General features: G+C 53.3%; 4 protein-coding genes across 4 annotated transcripts; 2 read left to right on the top strand and 2 right to left on the bottom strand.

Moving 5' to 3' along the window:
• Positions 1 to 2427: 2427 nt before the first annotated feature.
• V2A60_006722 (glucosamine-6-phosphate deaminase) lies at positions 2428 to 3725 on the top strand (the record flags this gene model as incomplete). The annotated part of the gene is made up of 3 exons (XM_083258014.1): positions 2428 to 2607; positions 2749 to 3327; positions 3408 to 3725. The coding sequence occupies 3 exons, from the start codon at positions 2428 to 2430 to the stop codon at positions 3723 to 3725; spliced, it is 1077 nt and encodes a 358-aa protein (XP_083114140.1).
• Positions 3726 to 5770: 2045 nt separating this feature from the next.
• V2A60_006723 (NDT80/PhoG-like DNA-binding family protein) lies at positions 5771 to 7560 on the bottom strand (the record flags this gene model as incomplete). The annotated part of the gene is made up of 4 exons (XM_083258015.1): positions 5771 to 5885; positions 5938 to 6293; positions 6350 to 7286; positions 7346 to 7560. The coding sequence occupies 4 exons, from the start codon at positions 7558 to 7560 to the stop codon at positions 5771 to 5773; spliced, it is 1623 nt and encodes a 540-aa protein (XP_083114141.1).
• A 4587-nt stretch (positions 7561 to 12147) lies between these two features.
• Positions 12148 to 13811, bottom strand: V2A60_006724 (N-acetylglucosamine-6-phosphate deacetylase; the record flags this gene model as incomplete). Its single annotated transcript, XM_083258016.1, has 3 exons — positions 12148 to 12400; positions 12564 to 13234; positions 13422 to 13811. 3 exons carry the CDS (start codon positions 13809 to 13811, stop codon positions 12148 to 12150), a joined length of 1314 nt encoding a protein of 437 aa, XP_083114142.1.
• A 2216-nt stretch (positions 13812 to 16027) lies between these two features.
• Positions 16028 to 19181, top strand: V2A60_006725 (glycoside hydrolase superfamily; the record flags this gene model as incomplete). Its single annotated transcript, XM_083258017.1, has 5 exons — positions 16028 to 16098; positions 16268 to 16386; positions 16448 to 18957; positions 19032 to 19117; positions 19169 to 19181. The coding sequence occupies 5 exons, from the start codon at positions 16028 to 16030 to the stop codon at positions 19179 to 19181; spliced, it is 2799 nt and encodes a 932-aa protein (XP_083114143.1).
• Between the last annotated feature and the right edge of the window lie 510 nt (positions 19182 to 19691).

Consider the following 19691-nt stretch of genomic DNA (forward strand, 5'->3'; position numbering starts at 1 on the left):
TTGACAAACTAGTTACTACTTCATAATACTGATCGCTTCCATCTCTGCCACCATATGCGGCTCTGCCTTTGTTTCTTTTCCAAAAATTCTATTTTAGGGTCCATCTTCCGCCTCTTCGTGTCGTATATTAATTGCACAGCCAATCTACCAGCCCAGTCGGAGTGGCTCTTTTTTGGAGAATTTCTGGGTTCTCGCTTATTTTATGCATGTTGAGAAACTGAATGACATGTTACTTTCCCCTGTGTAACAGTTACAAACTAGTTTGCTGACGTCTTTTATTTTATTTTATTCTTCTACCAACATGTGGTGTTTCGTCTCGGCCCCTGCTTTTTTTCTTGTCTTTTCTTGTCTTTGTATTAATTCATCTGCCAAGTATTAATACCATTCACCCAATCTCTGGAGGTTTGTTCTCCTCCAGGTTGCACGGCTACCACGAAGAGGAAAGAAAAATGGTCTATTCTTGTTCTTTTAGAGAATAAAATTCCTGTGATACATCACTTTCGCTCTTCTCTGTCATCCCGTTGTGGTCTCAAACTAATCTCCGCCGGGTAAGGAGAGGGGGGGTAGTTACGGTGTACCCAACATCTGTCGGAGATCTACAGGCACCTTGCGGTGCATTTCACCGAGATGAAACGAGTCTTCACCTTGGCGGCCCGTTGCGCAGGAAAACTACGATACAAGTATAAACATCAACAAAGGTATTATTTATTACGTTTTCAAAGTGACGACTCCCAGAAATTTCTCTCATCCCAGTCCAGTCGTCGCGGTCGGGCTGGGCTTTACATGGGCTGGTTGTATCGGGATCCTGCTCCATGGCGGTTGCTGCAACCACGTGGGGTAGCATAGACTCGGCCGTGCCTTGAGACTTTGTCAAGTTGGCTTGCCTTTGGTTCCCGTAGAAAGCCTTTCCATGTAGGCGAATGAGGATGATATTTCTGTTCTGACGAATATTACTATACCAAGTCGTGGCTACGGGACAGCACAAAGGAGTTGCCAACCCTAGGTCTACCATTCTTCAACCAGCTAGTGGATTAGGGCGTGTCTATGGCTTCAAAAAAGCACCTCAAATTTGAAGACTAGACTTTCATTGTGTGTTATTCTGTTTTCATCGTTATACTCCATGCATGCATCGCTGAGCGTTACAGGTCCTTGCACAGGGTATCGGGACAGTTCATTCTCCAGGTTTCCCCACGCTTGTTCGGCCCTCGTACCACCACGGGGTTTCAATTAGCCGATAAGCCAGCAAAGTACGTGCCTCCGCTCTCTCTTTCGCCGTCTTTTTTTTTTTTTGCTCCGTCTCTCCCTCTTCAGGTTGGGGGGGGGGGGGGGGGGGGGGGGGGGGGCGAAACCAAGGGCAACGTTCTGACGCGCGCAGAGGATCCCGGGGTCCGGAAAAGTGCGGAGGGTCTGAGAAGGTTGTTCTGCGGTGACGTTCCATCGGAGCCACACTCCCTTGTCCGGCGAAGCGAAAAAAAAAAGAAAAAAAGAAAAGAGACAACCCCACACTCCGGGTGTGCTTGGTGCCAGCCGGACGGCCGGTGGCATTTTGGTGGGTTCTAGCGGGAGCCCACTCCGGACTTGCGAGTGTGTGTCTGTATTTTCATGTGGCTATTCGGCGCCAAGGGAAAAAGAAGAGAGCGAGTAAAAACAGAAGCTCATCTTGATTCTGTACATGGTTGACCGGGTCCATCAACAGATGTACTCCTTTGTCGTCGTTAAGCGTGGACCAAGCCGCATCATGGTCTGCGGCGCCACTTGCGGGCATTCCAAAGGTTCTGGATGTCGACTCAGCTTGATCTAGCTACTAATAGGTAAGTAAACACCTACGTCCCAAAGTACCCAAGGTGAGTACCTTAGGGAGTCAATTACAGCAAGGCTTAGTGTAGGCCGATGCTGTATCATTAGTCTTTGTACCAAATCACACAGAACTTGTCCGTACCCAGTATCCAGTTGGCCAGTGTTCCATCTATTAGTACTCCGTAGGTACTACTATACTTACCTACCTGGGTACTTGCGCAAGTAGTTCGGTAGCTCCCAGCTTGTACACTCCGCACCGAGATGCCCACTGCTACATTGACCGTGGGCAGATGAATACTGAGGTAACTACTCCGTACCGAGTAGGTAACTAGGTAGGTAGTGTCTCCAACGCACCACCACCACCCCATCCATCCTCCTCAAACCGTCGTCCCCTTCCTTCTCCAACCTCGAACTTTTTTTTTCCTTCTTAGCTCATCTTCTTCCTCTCCGCACTACTTCTTCCTCTTCTCAATCATCACCGTATCTGGCATCCGTATTCCCTTTCTTGCTTTCTCTGCTCCTCTTCGGTGCCTCGGCGCTGTTGATACACACACCTGATCCTCAAGCTCAGCATCCTTACCGTCAGAACCCCACCCTACAATCGACAGCTCTTCCACCCACGACGTCATCATGAGACTGATTATCCGCGACGATGCTGCGGCCACCAGCAACTATGTGGCCAACTACATTATTGACCGCATCAATGCCTACAAGCCGACGCCGCAGAACCCCTTTGTTCTCGGTCTGCCTACCGGCTCTAGCCCTCTGGGCGTCTACAAGGCCCTTGTAGAGAAGTACAAGGCTGGCGAGGTGAGCTTACACTCTTACACTTTTCGCAGCCAGGCTGCGTGAGAGCTAGCTGCAAACGAAAGGAAGAAAAAATCTCAAAATCACAACTCTTTGCCCGTTGCGCCTTTTTCTTTTCTCTTCATAGACCTAACGCGTCTCCAGATCTCCTTCGATAATGTCGTCACCTTCAACATGGATGAGTACGTCGGCATCCCTCGCGACCACCCGGAGTCGTACCACTCCTTCATGTGGAAGAACTTCTTCTCTCACGTCAACGTGCACCCCAACAACGTCCACATCCTTAACGGCAACGCGCCCAGCCTCGAGGCCGAATGCGTCGCCTACGAGGATGCCATCAAGCGCGTCGGCGGCATCGACCTCTTCCTTGCCGGCATTGGCGAGGATGGCCACATCGCCTTCAACGAGCCCGGTTCCAGCCTGGCCAGCCGCACCCGCGTTAAGACGCTGGCCTACGACACCATCCTCGCCAACTCGCGCTTCTTCGACAACGACATTAGCAAGGTGCCCCGCATGGCCCTAACCGTCGGCGTCCAAACCGTCCTCGAGGCCCGCGAGGTCGTCGTCATCATCCTCGGCCAGCGCAAGTCGCTCGCCCTCCAGCGGTGCATCGAGCAGGGTGTGAACCATATGTGGACGCTCTCCAGCCTCCAGCTGCATCCCCATCCCATGATTGTCGCCGACGAGGACGCCACTCTCGAGCTCCAGGTCAAGACCGTCAAGGTAAGAAAAAGCCATTGGCTGCCCACTCGGCCAGCAGCAACCGATCCGGCCATGTAATGTAGCTCACAGTCTTGCAACAGTACTTTAAGAGCATCGAAAAGGTCGCCCAGGAGGCCGGCTTCCAGCAAATCCTTCCCTCCAAGGTCCGCACCGGCAACGGACCTGTCCCCGAGACGCGCATTGACACCGTCTCCTCCCCGACCATTCTCGCACCGCAGCCCACCACCTCGCAGCTGCTCCGCGCCACGCCCGCTACCGAGTACCCCGTCCGTTCCGTTTCTCCGGAACTCATCCCGGACCGTATGGCCTCGCGCATTCCGGAGCCGGCTCTCAACCAAAGATTGACCCCCAACCCCGACCAGCAGGCCGCCAAGCAGTCCAACGCAATCAGCGCTTAAACTAGACTCGCAGTGCACAATGCCTTTTTTGCACGCTTCTGACCAACCTTATGAAAATGATTGGAAAGATTTGATGATGTTGTTTTCTTTGTTGTTGCTTCTAGACTGAACCGAAAACAAAAACAGGGTATTCCCCTTTTTTTCTGGTGTTCTCTTCTTTCTCGGGTTACATTGTGCTTTACAACTCTAGAACTCTCTTCTTCTTTACTTTTTTTTTTGATAGTACTACAAAATATACATTCGATACCACGCTTCAACCGAATTCTTGTCGAGAAAGAAAATGACAGGTTCCAAACCACAAGTCAGACAGACGATGCACGCGTTGCCGGCATGCCGATGGGCGCCATCTCTGTAATCAATCAATACCTTGCAATGCGCATCCTTTTTTTTCTGTGCAACCTGTTTCATAGAATATGCACCCACACACGCATACACACCAGTGGCAGTTATTCATGTCATTTCTCTCACATGAACTACCGTTTCCCTTTCTTTTTTTTCCCTTTCTTTTTTTTCCCCTTTCTTTTCTGCTGAACCTAACTTCTCTTCCTCTTCCTTCTTCCTCTCCTCGTGGCTGCCGTGCAATACAGGTCGTGAATTGCATGACGCGGCCATACTACTCTCCCTTTCTCCCTCTCTCTTCTTCTTCTTTCATCCTCTGCCCATGATGGAGGCTACGTTACGTTTCGCAGCAGCGGAGTGCTCACATTCGGTCAACAGGAACAGGTCAGGTGGGAAAAAGGGGAGAGGGGGTGGTAAAGGGAGGGCGAGCGATTCAACACACAGATAGACAGACAGACATGCAGCTACAACAAAAACAAAACGATTGAGTTCTATTTTTTATTTCTTTTTCATTTCTGGGTCCTCCCTCAAACAAAAGAAAAGGTTTGCCCTGAATCGCCCTTTTATGCAGTGCCATGTCTTTGGTTGTCTTCCGTCTATTTTTATGTTGAGGGAAAAAAAAAGACAAGCATATTCATTCTTTTTGGGTACTGGTAGGCAGCATTCCGTGAAAGACTGCAGGGAGGGGGGCGGGAATCTACCTTTACCTTACGGCTGTTGTCCTTGCTGTTCGGAGTCTTCTCGGGATTCTTTGCATGAATAACAAGAATCAAAACAGAACAAAACAAAACAAAAGATGACGACGACGACGACAAAGAGGAAGAAGAAGAGGGCATTCAACAAGGGGGCACCCGGCTGCCCGGGTTGGCTTGTTCTTGGTTCCCACCGCCCCCCTGCTCGTGCTTGGGAGTATCGCCTTGAGCGGCGCGCTCTGTGGGCGGCCGCTCGATAGGTGCGGGTAGGGGCAGAATAGATGAATCGTGCATGAAAAGTCGAGAGTTTGGCCGGCGCGAGTCGTGCGTGTACTTTGACCAGGGAAAAGAAGGAACAAGAGAAGAGGGCATCTCCCCTTACCCTCCTCAGTAACCCTGTCATGACGCACCGTTCCCACCCATGACCATCCCCCGGCTTTTCTCCTATCGCATATACATGGAGAGGCATGACACACAGCTTGAGGCATGACACATTTGCCGTGAAATCAGTTTTATATACGTGTATATATATATATACACACACGTATGTGTATATTTCTTCCCTGTACGCCAAAAAAAAAAATTCATTGGACTTATGCCTGGCAGACCACCTTTCCGCGACACCAAGATCAGAGCAAAACGGGGAAAGAAAGATGATACGTTATATACAATTCCCCATATTGGGTCCCTCTCCCAAAAGTATGACCAAGTTTGGCATCAAGACAAGACGCTGCTGCGAAGGAGAAACGAAAGGTGAAAAAAAAAAAAACATGGCCCTCGGGTATAAAAAGCGGGAAGATCAGTAAGCAGGAATCCATGTATATCCGACAATGGCTGGCATGCTGATTAAAAAAAGGGACATTGCAGCAGCCGCATACCCAGCACGCGTCGAGATTGGTGCCATCGCTTCTTGCGACCGAATGACGACCTGCTTGGATGCGGTGTGATGTTGGTACAGGGATGAACATCAATATGCGATAATGCAGTCTTGCTGTTCGGGTGATTGCGCGCATCTCAATCGGCCAAAAAGTACCGCTTCGCTTTGCCGCGCTTGGCCTCGACCACCTCGAGCGGCTCATAGGTGTGATGCACCACGTGTGGTCTGTACACGGCGTCTACGGGAGCCATCCTATCATCTAATCAGCAAACAGCTTGGGCAGCGAATCGCGGAAAATACGTACCAGTCGTCAACACTGAGAGGAAAGTACTCGTATAGCGGATCAGCCTCCTCTGTTGGGCTGCTGACGGCGTGTTGACCGATGGCAGGGTGCGATTTGCCGAGCTTCGGACTCTGCAACTCAGCACTTGACCGATTGGGACTTCTTTCGTCCTCGGAGAGGGACAAGTTAATAGGCGCCCCGGCCTCACGCGGCCGTGACATGGAGCCGCGGTGGCCGGATGCCGTGCGTGGCGCATCAGGGTTCCAAGCCGGTACGGGCGGCTTGCCGACAGTTGGCGACAGAGCCATTCGCTTCGCGGGATGTGGGCTTTGGCTTGGTTGCGCGACCGGTTGCGGCGTCGCCCAATCGTTGTGGTTCTGTCCAACATTAGCAACGATGCAGCTGGGCGAGGAAGTGCGGCAAAATGGCTCACCGGTACAGCTCCGGCCATGGATTGATATCTTTGCATGGCAGCCTGGAGATGTTCCCTTTCGACTTTCAATGTGGCACCGTCTGAGCTGGCCGTGTTCTTTCTCTCCATGCGCTTATCTCCAGACAAGGGCACGTCTTTTCTACTGTCAAAATTTCTGGGACTACGGCCGCGGACGATGACGGGTCCGGACTGAATCTCTGCAATTTTCAATGTTTCCCCGTTTTTAGCCTTGCCGAGGAGAGCAATTTGGACGACATAATGTTGCTGCAGGCCCTTTCTGCGACCGTTGTTGGCGGTTGCGTGCTTAAACTGTAATCTCTTCCACGAGACAGGGACGGACACGCGGTTAGCATCCAACTCCTGACCGGCGGACAAGTCGATGTTGACGTTGGGCGGGGCGGTGGCGACTTTGCTGTCCTCGCCAGCCTGGGGATTTGAGCTCTTCCAGGGGATAGATATGATCTCCGTGCTCTTGCCCTCAATAGACTCGATGGCGTTGATCGAGGCAGAGAGTTCCACGAGGGGGACTTGGCGGCCCTGCTCGTCCATGATGTGGGAAATGGCACGAGGCAAAGTGATCTGGCCAGCACACTGCCAGAGGTTGCGGCGATAGCAGGTCAGTTCGAGTGGGCGGCCGGTGGTTTCACCGCCAAAGACGTCCTCGGCGACAAAAAACATGCCGTACAGCTCGGCAGACATGGCCATGTCGGCGAATTGGCCGGAGTCATCGACGATGGTGGCGCTCATGACGGGGTCGGAGAAGCCGAGGAGTTTGTTGTCGAGATCCTGTGGGGAGGCGTCCTCGTTGAGGACATCTTGGTTGGGGGTAGGTTCATACTGGCGCGCTGAGTAGGAAAATGGATCCTCAAACGTGGTCGCAAAATTGTCAAAATCATAGGAAGGCGTGAAGGGCAGCGTAGGAAGAGGGCCTGTATCACTATTTGCGGTGCGGGTTAGCCGAGTTGGTCATGCGACGGATGAGAGGACGATGGCGACCAAGGGGCCGAGGCAACGTGGTCGTGCGGCAGGGCTGCAGAGGTGAGGGACGGGGCCGGAAGAGGAATGTCAACGTACATGAGGGCTTCGTCGAAGCCGCCTAGATCTTGATCAAATGCATCCATGGTCATGGGCGGGCGGACGTGATTCATGGCGATTGCGTCGTTTTGTGCCGGGGTGGCATTCATTACAGTCATCGAGTTGAAGGCAGCCATGGCCTCGTCCAAGTGTCGGCTCTGTCAGTACCGCATCCGACAGTCTGACCGTCCGCGTAGCGTAGCGTAGATCGAGGGCGAGGGCGAGGGCGGCGGCGGCGGCGGCGGAGCAGCAGCGGCGGCAGCAGCAAAGCAGATGCTGCGAGGAAAGAAAGAGGCCTGGTCGGGCCGATTGGTGGCGGCGAATGTTTATTAAGCGTGCTGGCAATTGAAGTGTCAGGCGTGAGGTTTGAGTTTATGGATTGCGCGGGGACGAAAAGGCGACGGGCAAACAGGCAAGCCGGCAACGAAGTGTCGGCGCTGTGAAGGGTTGCCGTTGGCTGGTGATGAGTTGAAGATGGATGTCTCAGACGGTGGGGGAGGAGCTGAGCACGGTCAGGTAGGTTAGGTAGTTGGAGAAGGACCTTGGTAGGCGGTTAGGTAGGTAGGCAGTTTGGCAGGTTCGATGGCAGGTACCGAGGACCGGTTCGAAGGGTGGTCGTTTGTGGTACTTGGGGTGGCGGCGGCGGTGGTGGTGGTGGTGCGTTGCAGCAGCCAGTTGGCGAGAGACGATGGCCTTGCGAGAGACGGGCTAGTGCGGAGCAGATGCAGGTCAGCGAGAAGGCGAATAGCTGAGTTTGGCTAGCACCAAGAGAGAAGAGGGGACAAGATATCAGAAGAAAGGGAGGGGGAGAAAAAAAAGAAAAAAAGAGAGAAACGACTACAGATGACGGGCCACAAGACCACGAGGTTTTTAGGTGCCTACTCAGTACCTGGGTACTCCGGAGGTAGGTAAGTAGGCAAGGTTGGGTTGCCCCCCCCCCCGAAGATGGAGGCAGTTCAAGGGTGTTGCAGGTTCTGCACAGCAGGTAACGCCAGCCAGCCAGCCAGCAGGCAAGGCAGGCCAGCCAAGCAAAAGTAAAGCAATCAGTACCTACCTAGAGGTAGGCACCTCAGTACTTACTCAGTTAGCACAAATAATACTACAGTTGAGAGACAGACAGACAAACAAGACAGGCAGATACTTACCTTCGTAGGTACCTAGGAAGGCAGCCAACCGCTAATCCGTAAGTACTGGATTTTCCCATAGGAACCTAGGTAGGTAGTTTGTGGGGTCGAGGAAGCCCCGTAGAATTCTTGGAACGGCCCACACGCACCACCTCTAAATAAAGGCACTAAAGTCGCTTTAAAAAAAATGTACGGCTACAAGGGAGGGCACTGAAGAAATTCTCCGGAGGCAATCGAGTAAAACTGTTGTACTGGTATAAATATATATGTATGTATATAGGTGTATATATGTGTATATATGCAGAAAGCATATGAGAGAGAAATAGAGCAAAGCAAAGGGGCTGTATAGAAAGAGGGACAGCAAAAATCACCCAATAAGAAGACTAAAAACCTTACAGCGCTTGGCTACGACATGATTGGCACGATAACCAGCAACTTGTCCTTTTGTCCTCGTCCCTTCAAGTATTACCCTGGTACTACTCACCTTCCATGCTTGGCAATCCGGTGGGTTTCCCGCCGTCTGCAGCTTCAAGGCCCATTTGGTGCCATTTGGTGTGTCTCTGCGGACCAACTGCTGAGTGGCCTTAGTACTCCGTATTCAGTCTAGGTACCTGGCAACCTGGCTGCCTCGGTATGTCCTATCTTACACCGTCGCCGGCCTATTCTGCGCCCCGATGCATAGTCTTCTGACGCAATCTTCTTTGCTGTTTCAGGCACGCCAAAGGCTTATCACCTTCGTCTACGTCCCTGGTCAACAACAAGGGGTTGACCTTCTCGTTAGGAAAAAGGGGGGGGGGGGGGAATCATGACAAAGATACCAGTCAAAACACACTGTAAGAAAAGACCCCCTCTTCTCTCTCATGTAGGTGCCAAAATGGCAAGGATGTCTGGTTTTGGTATTTGCCTGGGTAATTATGCCTTTCCTACCCGAGTACATCCTAGGTGCCTCCGGGGACAGGCAGGACCAGGCAAGGCCAGGCAGGGCCACTGCGAGGAACCCATGGCCCGCAAAGTAGGTACCTAGCCAGGTAGGTACCTAATGAGGTCCCCCCTGGCTGGCAGGCCCCGGCTCTCCCACCCGTCCGCCCCCATGCCATGCCAACTCCCTACCTAGGATACGGTATCAACGCGAGTCGAGATGCAGCGATGAGCCGCGAAAAGGGAGCAACGAGGAGGGGCAGAAGAGGACAAGAACTCCGAGTTGAAAAAAAAAGGGGGGAGGGCGAGCGCGTCATATTTGCTGCAATGCTGTTCAATGGCATAAAGTTGAACAGGCTTGACCTCGTCTCACCCGAGTCGATCGAATCATTCAAGTAGTCTTTGGTCGAGTCGGGACAGTAAACTAGCCGACAGCCGGCCGCTCATGACAGGCTGTGGGCGCCATGAAAAGAGAGACGGGAAGAGGACAAGAGACAGAGACAGAGACAGACAGCAGGATAGACAGATAGACAGACAGACAGACAGAAAGTACCAGTAGGTAAGCAGGCATTGGCATTAGGTACCCGATCCGGGTAGAGGTGTAAAGTTTGACCACAAATACCCGTATCTAAGTAGGCATCGAGGTAAGTAAGTAGGCTAGATCGGTACCTACGTCGGTACTTGCCTGTTCGTGCGCTGACGACGTGGGCCAGGCAGGCCATCCATCCAACTTATTACTTAGTAACTACATACCTATTCAGTAATACTTACACAGCCGTCCGCCGCCCCGGCTTCATCGTCGTGGTCAGCAGCCGGTTCCCGTCTTTGACAAGTCCCTACTTACTTATCTTGACGAGCCGAAAAACCCACGATCGACGCAGGCAAAAGTTGTACTGATTAGCATGGGGCTAATATATCATTCCCATCTTGGCACGAGCACAAACCCCCCTTGTGGCGGCAGCGCCCGCTACATGACCCAAGAAGATGAACAGCGACCCAGGAAAAAGGAAAGAGATGACGGCCGACTGGGCGATCCAACTCCATCTTGTTTCTTGCACGTGTCTTCCGCCATACGGTACTCCGTACCATGTGCACATACCCTTATTGCTCTCACTCGACGCCTTTTCAGTGGCTGCCTCCTTCTTCGCCTCATCCCATTACTTCTGCCCCCCTCCCCCGCCCTTCTAATCTCTCCAAGTGGCTCGTGATGCTGCATTTCTATCCATGCCCGCGCCAAAAGAGAGGGGAACCAAGAAGGAAAGTAATAATAATATTTAAGAAGAAAAACAAAAGGGCTGAGGCTTTTGGTGGGCGACGGGCCGTGGCGGCGGGGAAGCGTCGTCAAATCAGACACCCAGCACTTACTGTAGTCATCTGTATAGCTACTGATAGGTACCTTGGTTGCTAGGGTAGCTGGGTAGTTACCCCAGACTTACCCCCTCATTCCCCGTCTTTTGGTCTGCCAAAAGGAAAAAGCAAAAAAAAAGAGGAACATCTGCACGAGAAAGGATGACAAGGCCTGTGACCCCTTCTAATTTCCACCCCAGCCTGTTTTCCTTTCGAGGTTTGGGTTAATAAAAGCTGCATTGCAGGTTGCGCCACCGCCACACAAAGAACAACACCTAACACCGAACTAGCATTCGTTCCGAACCTGTCAACTCTGTCCCCCTTCAACGACCTACCTAGTTTGCCTAGCTAGTTGCCAGTTTCGGCGGCAAGGCGGTATAAGAAAGATGCGAAAAATAAAATAAATAGAAGAAAAAAGAAGAAGAAGACAAAACAAGGCCCCCCAGCCACGCCCCCGCCTCCGTCCCTCCCTTACTAGTAGTATCTTGTTCTTTACCCCAAAGACTAGACGGGGATTGTCGCAATACTACCATGAACCAGCCAGCGTTCCTTTCGCACCAGCGGAAGCTACCTACCTAACTGCCAGCTACCTATCCAACCTACTGATATCTTCCTGTCAGACGGGCAACGGGTTGTTTTGCTAGCGTAGAATTGAACCCACGCCCCCCCGTCCCTTGTCGGTAAAATCTTGACATCTTTTGCCCGCTCGCTTTTTGCGGAGAGCAGATACTGATAGGGCTACATGGCAGGTTGGACAGGTCGTTCATCAAAGGGGACAAAGTCGCTTGTCGGGTGCTGGTGGCAATGGAGCGCCAGCCAACCATCCCAGCCCAGCCCAGCCCAGCCAGGTTTGGATGCTGCTGTAACCACCATGCATCATCTGGGAGTCGGGCAAGTCGGGGTACATTAACCATGCCCAAAATAATATGCACGTGCTAATAAATGACCCCGGCGTCGTCCTCAACGCGGGGGAGGAGGGGGGGAACTAATTGTGGGATTCACTCATTTTGTCTTTATTTGTACAGATTATTGGGATGATATTGGTATCCATATTCGTATTGGTGCGTATTTTTCTTTTTTTTCGATTTCTTATCTATTTCTTTGTCCCAAGTCCTTTAAGAATGCTAGCAACGCCGTTATCGGTTCCTTTCTATGTACAGTTTCCATCTAAGTATCTATTTGGGCGAATTCGTCCATCACTTGTGATTGCTGCTTTCTTCTTCTTCGTCTTTTTTTCTTCTGACCCTCTCTCCTTTCAACACCAACCGACACAGTAGGCTTGAATTTGATTACGGATGGGAAGAAAAAAAAAAGTAGGAAAATAGCTCATTTTCTTTATACATCGACTTTGGGCAGACGCGTACCAAACTTCCACACCTCATCCAGAATCAACTTGTGGTGCCCGTTGGTCGTCGTATTGGTAGAAAACACGAGCAGATCCGCATCGGCACCGGCGTCCAGCGTACCCTTGACACCCTGCAGACCCATCATGGCGGCCGGGGTCGCTGTCACAGAGTTGAGAGCCTGCGGTATGCCCTCGCCGGACCACTCGAGAAAGTTGTTGACGCACTCTAGCAGAGTGATGGAGCTATACGGAGTGTGAACACAGCACGTTAGTCAATGGTTCAAACGAAAAAAATCGAAACCCCCACCAGCATGAGACAGGGATATGCATGGCCGTCAAACGCGTGCCAAGCACTCGCATGCATGCATGCTTGTTTTCTTGCTTGCGTGCTTGCTTGCTTGCTTACCTTCCAGCAATGGTGTCCGAGTTCTCCAGTAGCAACTTCGAGCCCTTCTTGACAATGTTGGCGGTCGTTTCGCCATTGGTCCACGGGTACGCGCCATCAGGCAGGCCAACCAGGTGCATGGCGTCGGTGACGAGGATGAAGCCGTCCGGGTGGGCGTTGAAGGCAATCTTGACGGTCGTGGGGTGCAGGTGGATACCGTCGGCAATGACACCAAAGTACGGGCGCGGCAGGCTCTCGGCCTCGCCCAGCACGCCAAAGATGCCCGGGTTGCGGTGGTGCAGCGGGCGCATGGCGTTGAACAGGTGCGTGATCATGGTCGCGCCCTGGCCGACAGCCTGCGACGCCTCCTCGTACGTGGCCTCGGAGTGGCCGACCGAGTAGCGGATGCCGCGCGCCGTGATGTCGGGAATGAGCTTCATCATGTTGCCGCGCTCGGGCGCCGCCGTGATCATCTTGACGGGGATGTCGGCGCCGGGCGTGGCCGGGTTGAGGTTCGCGGCGCCGTAGCAGGCCTCGAGATCCGCAAAAGTTTGGGCCTCGATGAGCACGTCGACGTTGTGGACGCCATTCTTGGTCGGGTTGAGAAAGGGACCCTCGCAATGCGCGCCCAGCGACTCAGCACCGTCCTCGGCCACGTGCGAACGCCCGGACGGGCCCAGGAAGGGAAGGGCCTGACGAGGGAACAATGTTAGCAGGCAGCCGATGAGGGAAGCATCCAAAAAAAAATGAGAGAGCGCAAGGGGAGAAAAACAGGTAGTGAAAAAATTCGAGCAAGCTAGCGAGGACGAGGCCAGTCAATGCGCGCGCCCCCAAGGCGGCGACGCTGGCTGGCCATGTATCAGTATATTGGATGCGTACCTTTTGGTAGAGCTCCGGCCGTTGGCTCGTGATGGTGGGGATGTAGGATGTGACGCCGGTCTGGACCAGGAGCTTCTGGCACTCCCTGACCTTTTTGCCGTACTGCGACATGTCGTCGAGCAGGGTGGAAAAGTTGAAGCCAAAGGCGCCGTTGAGCTGGCACTCAATCATGCCGGGCGACACGATGCGGCCGCCCAGGTCGACAGTCTCGTCCGGGAGCACCAGGTCGTCAAAGAAGACGGTCTGGCTGTCGACGATTTTGCCCGTCTCGGAGCTGACCCAGAGGTCGCCGACGACGAGACGGTCGCCGCGCAGCAACCGGCAATTGGTCAACTTTGTCAGTCCATGTTTCGACTGGGCGCCGCCGTTGGTCGTGACGGCCGCCGGCATCGTCTCAAGGGCGCGTGTTGGCGGTGCTTCGGCGCTGGGTGTGGGCGGAAGTGGGCTATTTCTTTTTCCCCGGGGTGCGACAAGCTCTCAGCTAGGGGTGCTTTTTATATGTATATATGTATATTTTGGTTCTTGTTGGCGTCTTATGCACGTCCTCCGACTAAGGGTGTTCATTCGATGAGGGAAGGAATCGGAGCGGTTGTAGGGGAAAAAATACGTCGTAGAGATGGATGTTTGGAGATGACGTTCCAAGGTCGGCTCGGCTCGTGTGGTTTACATTAACAAAATGAAAAAAGAAAGACGTACAGCAGAATGGACATGACACGGGCGAGGAATTGGCAAGTACTAGTATGAGTTTCCCTCAGTCGCCCAAAACAGCACCACCGCACCGAGTACACACACACCGTGGAGCTTATTGAGCGTGCGGTGGAGGCCCGCCAGATCGGATTGTAGCAAGCGGATGTGCAGGAAAGAAAAGAAAAGCGCAATACTCCGTAGAGTCCAATCAAAGGCCTGCGTGGTTGGCAGACTAAAAAAAAAATACTAAAATTAAAATGAATAAATAAAAAAAATACGTACTCAGTATTCTGTCTGCTTCACGACTGTCACCTTGCCATCATGGACGGGTTAGGTGGGGAAACCAATGGTTACTGTCGAGCGGAGCCACTGGCAGAGCTGGTGGTGCGTTGGAGACGGGCGGCAGGCCCAGTGTGCGTCCCATTAATCGCCCAGGCAAAAAGTGGTTCAACATGGCTCTGGGGAGCGCTGGGCGGTGGCACTGGTGGGTGGTCAATGGTCATGGTATTATTCATGAGCCAGACTGGTGCGTTTCATTGCAAGGCTGGCATCAACTTGTCTTGTCATGCACGCGTACCAGTACGTTATCTGGCCAGGGGGCGGAAGGTGTAAATCACGAGCGCCTCCACGGATGCGCAGAGAACTGCTGAAACAATTCTAGACATATTTGCCTCATATCAATCTGTGACTGTTGGTCAAGATGCCCTGCCGTCTCATGGATTGACGAGAGAGTCGCGCGGTGAAAGACTTGCAGGACAGGCTCCTCCTACAGCTCACCATCATCATCGTCATTATCCATCACGGTTCCCCAAGCCTACTGGTAGCAGAGCAGGGCACTCCGCTGTACCAGTAGCGTTGCTATAAGTTTACCGACGTACCTAGGTAGGTACTCAGCAGGTGGTAGGTGGTGGTAGGTAGGTGTTCATGTAACGTTGAATCGCCGGGGCAGCGCACCCCCCTAGAAACCTTCAAGAGGCCCCCCCCCCCCCTCTTATCATCACCCACCGCACCCCAGTCTTCTCCAAACCCGCCCAGCCAGCAAAGTGAGACGCCCAGTACTCCAGATGTGTCGCGGCCTCTGCGGTCTTGCCGTACTGGGCTGCCCGCTCCGCCCACCCATGCCATGTTCAACCGTTCTGCTTGACAGCCTTGCTTGGTTGGCACTTGTAGCATGACCTACTCGGTAGAGCCGGTACCAGTACAGAGTAGACCAGCCCTGGGTCATTTGAGAGACAAAACCCTCACGGCATAGGTACTCAGGAGTCAGTACTGACTGATAGTCTGTCAGAACTCATCCTTCACCGCTCGTACCGCATCCAGACGCCTTGAACCGGCAGAATTCGTTCCCTCTATCCGAGGTTCAGCCGTCAGACCTCAAAGACGTCAGCAAGGCTGTCATCGCCTTTGCCTTGTCTGCTGCGTGCGTCCCGAGGCGGTGGTCGATACACTACCCCAGAGCCAAACTCCTACTTATTAGTAGAGCCAAAAGACACGACCCTATCTGTCGCCAGGACAGCTCAAGGTCTTGACTTTTCTCTTGGATCAACTCTACACCCCTGCTCGAATTTCTGCTCGTTTCAATCCTGGCCTGTACACACCCACCTATTTACTGAGTACCTCTCACATATTCCACACCCCGACCAGTAGAATCAATTCTAGGTTCAAAGGAAAGAAGAAACGCCCCATCTTGGTCGTCTGTTGCGCCGGTTTACAAGCTACCTAAGTACTGCCACTGTACTGGTATCTTGTGGATTGTGGGCGGAGCCTCTCCAACCCACCCCGTCCTTCGGCTCATCCACCACCGTGCTTGAACTCAATCGGCTCTTCACTTGCCGCAGACCGTTCATACACCAAGCCCTCAACCTCGCGCACGCCGTTCGAGGCATGCGCAGAGCGGCCCGACGAGCTGCCTTTCCACCATGACGTCCAACAGTGCCAACAATGGCGCCGACAGCGCCGACATTGATCCCATATACCAGAACCTCGACTGGTACGTGTACCCGAGCCAAGCTGGGTCTCAGCCATTGTGCCTGCAGCTACACATGCTGCGCTTCAAATGCTGTCTTGCGACAATGTCCATCACCTTCTGCGCTTGCATCTCTAGCAATGTCACTCTATGACGCACACATGCGGGTTAGAGACTAACGTGATTTTGGTAGGGCAATTGGCCAGACGCTGATTATGGGATGGGATGGGATAGAAGTCACGCCCCAGATCAGAACGCTCATCGAGGATCACCATCTCGGCTCCATTATTCTCACTGCGAAAAACCTCAAATGTCTGTCCTCCACTCCATCCCTCATTCCCGCCCCCTCCATCATGCTGACCTGACCACGCAGCGGCTCAGCAAACGGCCAGACTCGTGCAAGAGCTGCAGACCATCGCGCAAAACGCTGGCCACCCTCAGCCCTTGCTCATTGCCGTGGACCAGGAAAATGGTGGCGTCAACAGCTTGTTTGATGAGGATTTTGTATGCCAGTTTCCGAGTGCCATGGGCATTGCGGCTGCCGGCAGCCCTGAGCTGGCATACGAAGTCACCAAGGCCACGGCCACCGAAATCTCCGCCTGCGGTGTCAATCTCATGCTTGGGCCGGTTCTGGACGTCCTGAACAATGCCCGCTACCAGCCGCTCGGTGTTCGCGCCACCAGTGATGACCCGCAGGAAGTCTCTCAGTATGGGCTGGCCGCAATGGCTGGCATTCGCGATGCCGGTATTGCCACCTGCGGCAAGCATTTCCCTTCCTACGGCAACCTCGATTTTCTCGGTTCAAGCTTGGACGTTCCCATCATCACCCAGACCCTCGAAGAGCTCAGCCTGAGTGCCCTCGTTCCCTTCCGCAATGCAGTAGCCTCGGGCAAACTGGACGCCATGTTCGTCGGCGGCTGTGGTCTGTCCAACCCCTCCATGAATGTCAGCCATGCATGTCTATCCGACCAGGTAGTCGACGACATGCTTCGCAACGAGCTGGGCTTCCGAGGTGTCGCCATCTCCGAGTGTCTTGAAATGGAGGCGCTGAGCCACGATCTCGGTGTCCAGAACGGCGTCGTCATGGCCGTCGAAGCCGGTTGCGACCTGGTACTTCTCTGCCGAGCCTACGATATCCAGTTAGAGGCCATCAAGGGTCTCAAGCTGGGTCTGGAAAATGGAATCATTACTAAAGAGAGGCTGTTCACCTCTCTGCGGCGAGTTCTCCATCTCAAATCCAATTGCACCTCCTGGTCCAAGGCTCTCAACCCTCCCGGAATCTCGCTACTCTCCCAGCTACACCCTTCCCATCTTGCCTTGTCTCGTCGTGCATTTGACGAATCAATCACAGTAATCAGAGACAAGGAACAGCTGCTACCCCTCTCGCAATCGATGCATCCCGGCGAGGAATTGCTCCTCCTGACACCCCTTGTCAAGCCGCTCCCGGCATCGTCATTGACCAAGAGCTTCTTGGATTCAAAGCAGGATCAATCACTTGCCACGGGCAACCACGAGCGATGGGTGCACCGTCGCCAGGATAGAACTGCGCATATGAGCGGCGAGGGTGTCTTCCGCGAATTTGGAAAAACCCTGGCACGACACCGGAATGAGAAACTGCTGCACACCAGTTATACTGCCCATGGCGTGAGGCCGGTCCACGAAAATCTCATCAACCGCGCTTCATGTATTATAATAGTTACTGCCGATGCGAACAGAAACTTGTACCAAGCAGGTTTCACAAAGCATGTTGACATGATGTGCTCGATGCTCCGAAGCCGAGGGCAGAAGAAGCATCTCATTGTCGTTGCCGTCAGCTCTCCTTACGATTTTGCCATGGACAAATCCATCGGCACCTATGTGTGCACCTTTGACTTCACCGAGAATGCAATGGCGTCCCTGGTACGCGTCCTGATTGGTGAGGTCAAGCCAGTCGGGAGCTTGCCGGGCACGCTTCGAAAGAGTAAAAAGGTTCTCAAGTCCAGACAGCTCTGGTTAGTGGAGGAATATGACCGTGAGCGCGATGCCACTGGCCTAGATGATCTGATCAAGGCGATCCACCGCGCCGGCGGCTCAGACTTGGACTTTCTCTCCAACACGAGCGCATCGGCGTTTGAACTGTTCAACACCAACATTAAAGAAGCACATTACGTGGTCCGAAACAGCAGCACACAAGCACTGTACGGTTTCGTGGCAACGTACGTGACAGGGACTGTCGGCATTCTCGGGGCACTTATTGTCGACCCAACGAAGCGAAACGTGTCTATTGGCCGGTCGCTACACAAGCGGGCGCTGAAGACGCTATCGCAGCAGCGAGGCCTCAAAAAGGTTCAGCTCGGTGCTTGCTTTCCCAGTGTTTTTCCTGGTATTGCTCTCGGCGTGGAGGCGGCCACTGTCAAAACATGGTTCAGCAACAGTGGATGGGACACGCAGTTTCCACGTCGACTCACCAACATGGTCATTGCCGATCTCGGTGGCTGGACTGCGCCGGAAGGGTTGCTGCCCACGATCCAGCGAGCCAATATCAGCTTTGACCTGATACACGGGCTAGACAATGCCGACACGGTACTACATCATGTGCGTGCGGAAACCGGTCCCGAGGTGGTGGAGCTTTACCGGTACGCGCTGGCGGAAACGAAGACGTGCGGCATCGTCCGCGCCAAGGATCCTGCCGGCGCGATCATGGGTACCATAATTATATGCAGACAGGGCAGCCCTCTTGCCACTTACATTCCGGCATTGCGGTCTAGATCGGAGAATGTGGCGGGCATCGTTGCACCCACTGTACCGCCGGGGCCGTTGTCTACGCTGGTGCTGCAGGGACTGGCGCTGATGGGCGTGCGCCAATGCAAGAGCCACAAGGCAAGCAAGGCAGTTCTAAGCTGGGTAAGTTGTTTTTTTTTTTCGTTTGTTCGTGTTTTTGCTAGCTACTGGGACTCTTTACTGATGCCTTGAGGCAGGTCATCGATGACACCTCCGAGCCACTGATTGCGATGGGCTTTGACTGTTTGCAGAGCTTCGAGGAGATAACCAACTCTCCCGAGATGTAAGTAGAACAAGCCTCAATCAAATTTTGCCGGAGTCTAACAGACCATAGCTTCCAAAATTAAGAAAGCTGGTTGATTGATCAGAGGGACACGTTCTGGATGCGTGTTGGATCAAACTTGATGACGTATATAGCAAGTCTATTATCTCATGGTTTACATTTCGCGATGATGGATTTTGAAAAATTTACCCCGTACCCGATGGCAACTGGGCAAGTGGCCAGTCATTTTGATACCAAATTTGAAAGTATTTAGCGACTGAACGCGAACCTGTGATGCATAGACTTTGGTATGATGTAAGAGCTGGGTAAACTTCGGCACGTACTAGCGAACCCCGGCGTCGGCGAAAGGAAAAGACCGCGTTGTGGGCGCGTGATTGGTGTGGGCAGATGCGGCGGGCGTGGGTGCGGTGTCTCGACTGCGGGCTCTCCGCGTGGGCGGGCCTCGCAGGCCAAAATCCTGGGCGGCCGTGGTTGCATTGCTACCTCGCAAGCGTACACACCACCACTGCCCTCTCCCTCTCTTCTTGCAAGCTACAGCAACACCCACCACGACGCCGGACCGAGTACCGAATCG

The sequence above is a fragment of the Cordyceps javanica genome, chromosome 4, assembly GCF_051103115.1.
Source record: "Cordyceps javanica chromosome 4, complete sequence".
Classification (NCBI taxonomy): domain Eukaryota; kingdom Fungi; phylum Ascomycota; class Sordariomycetes; order Hypocreales; family Cordycipitaceae; genus Cordyceps; species Cordyceps javanica.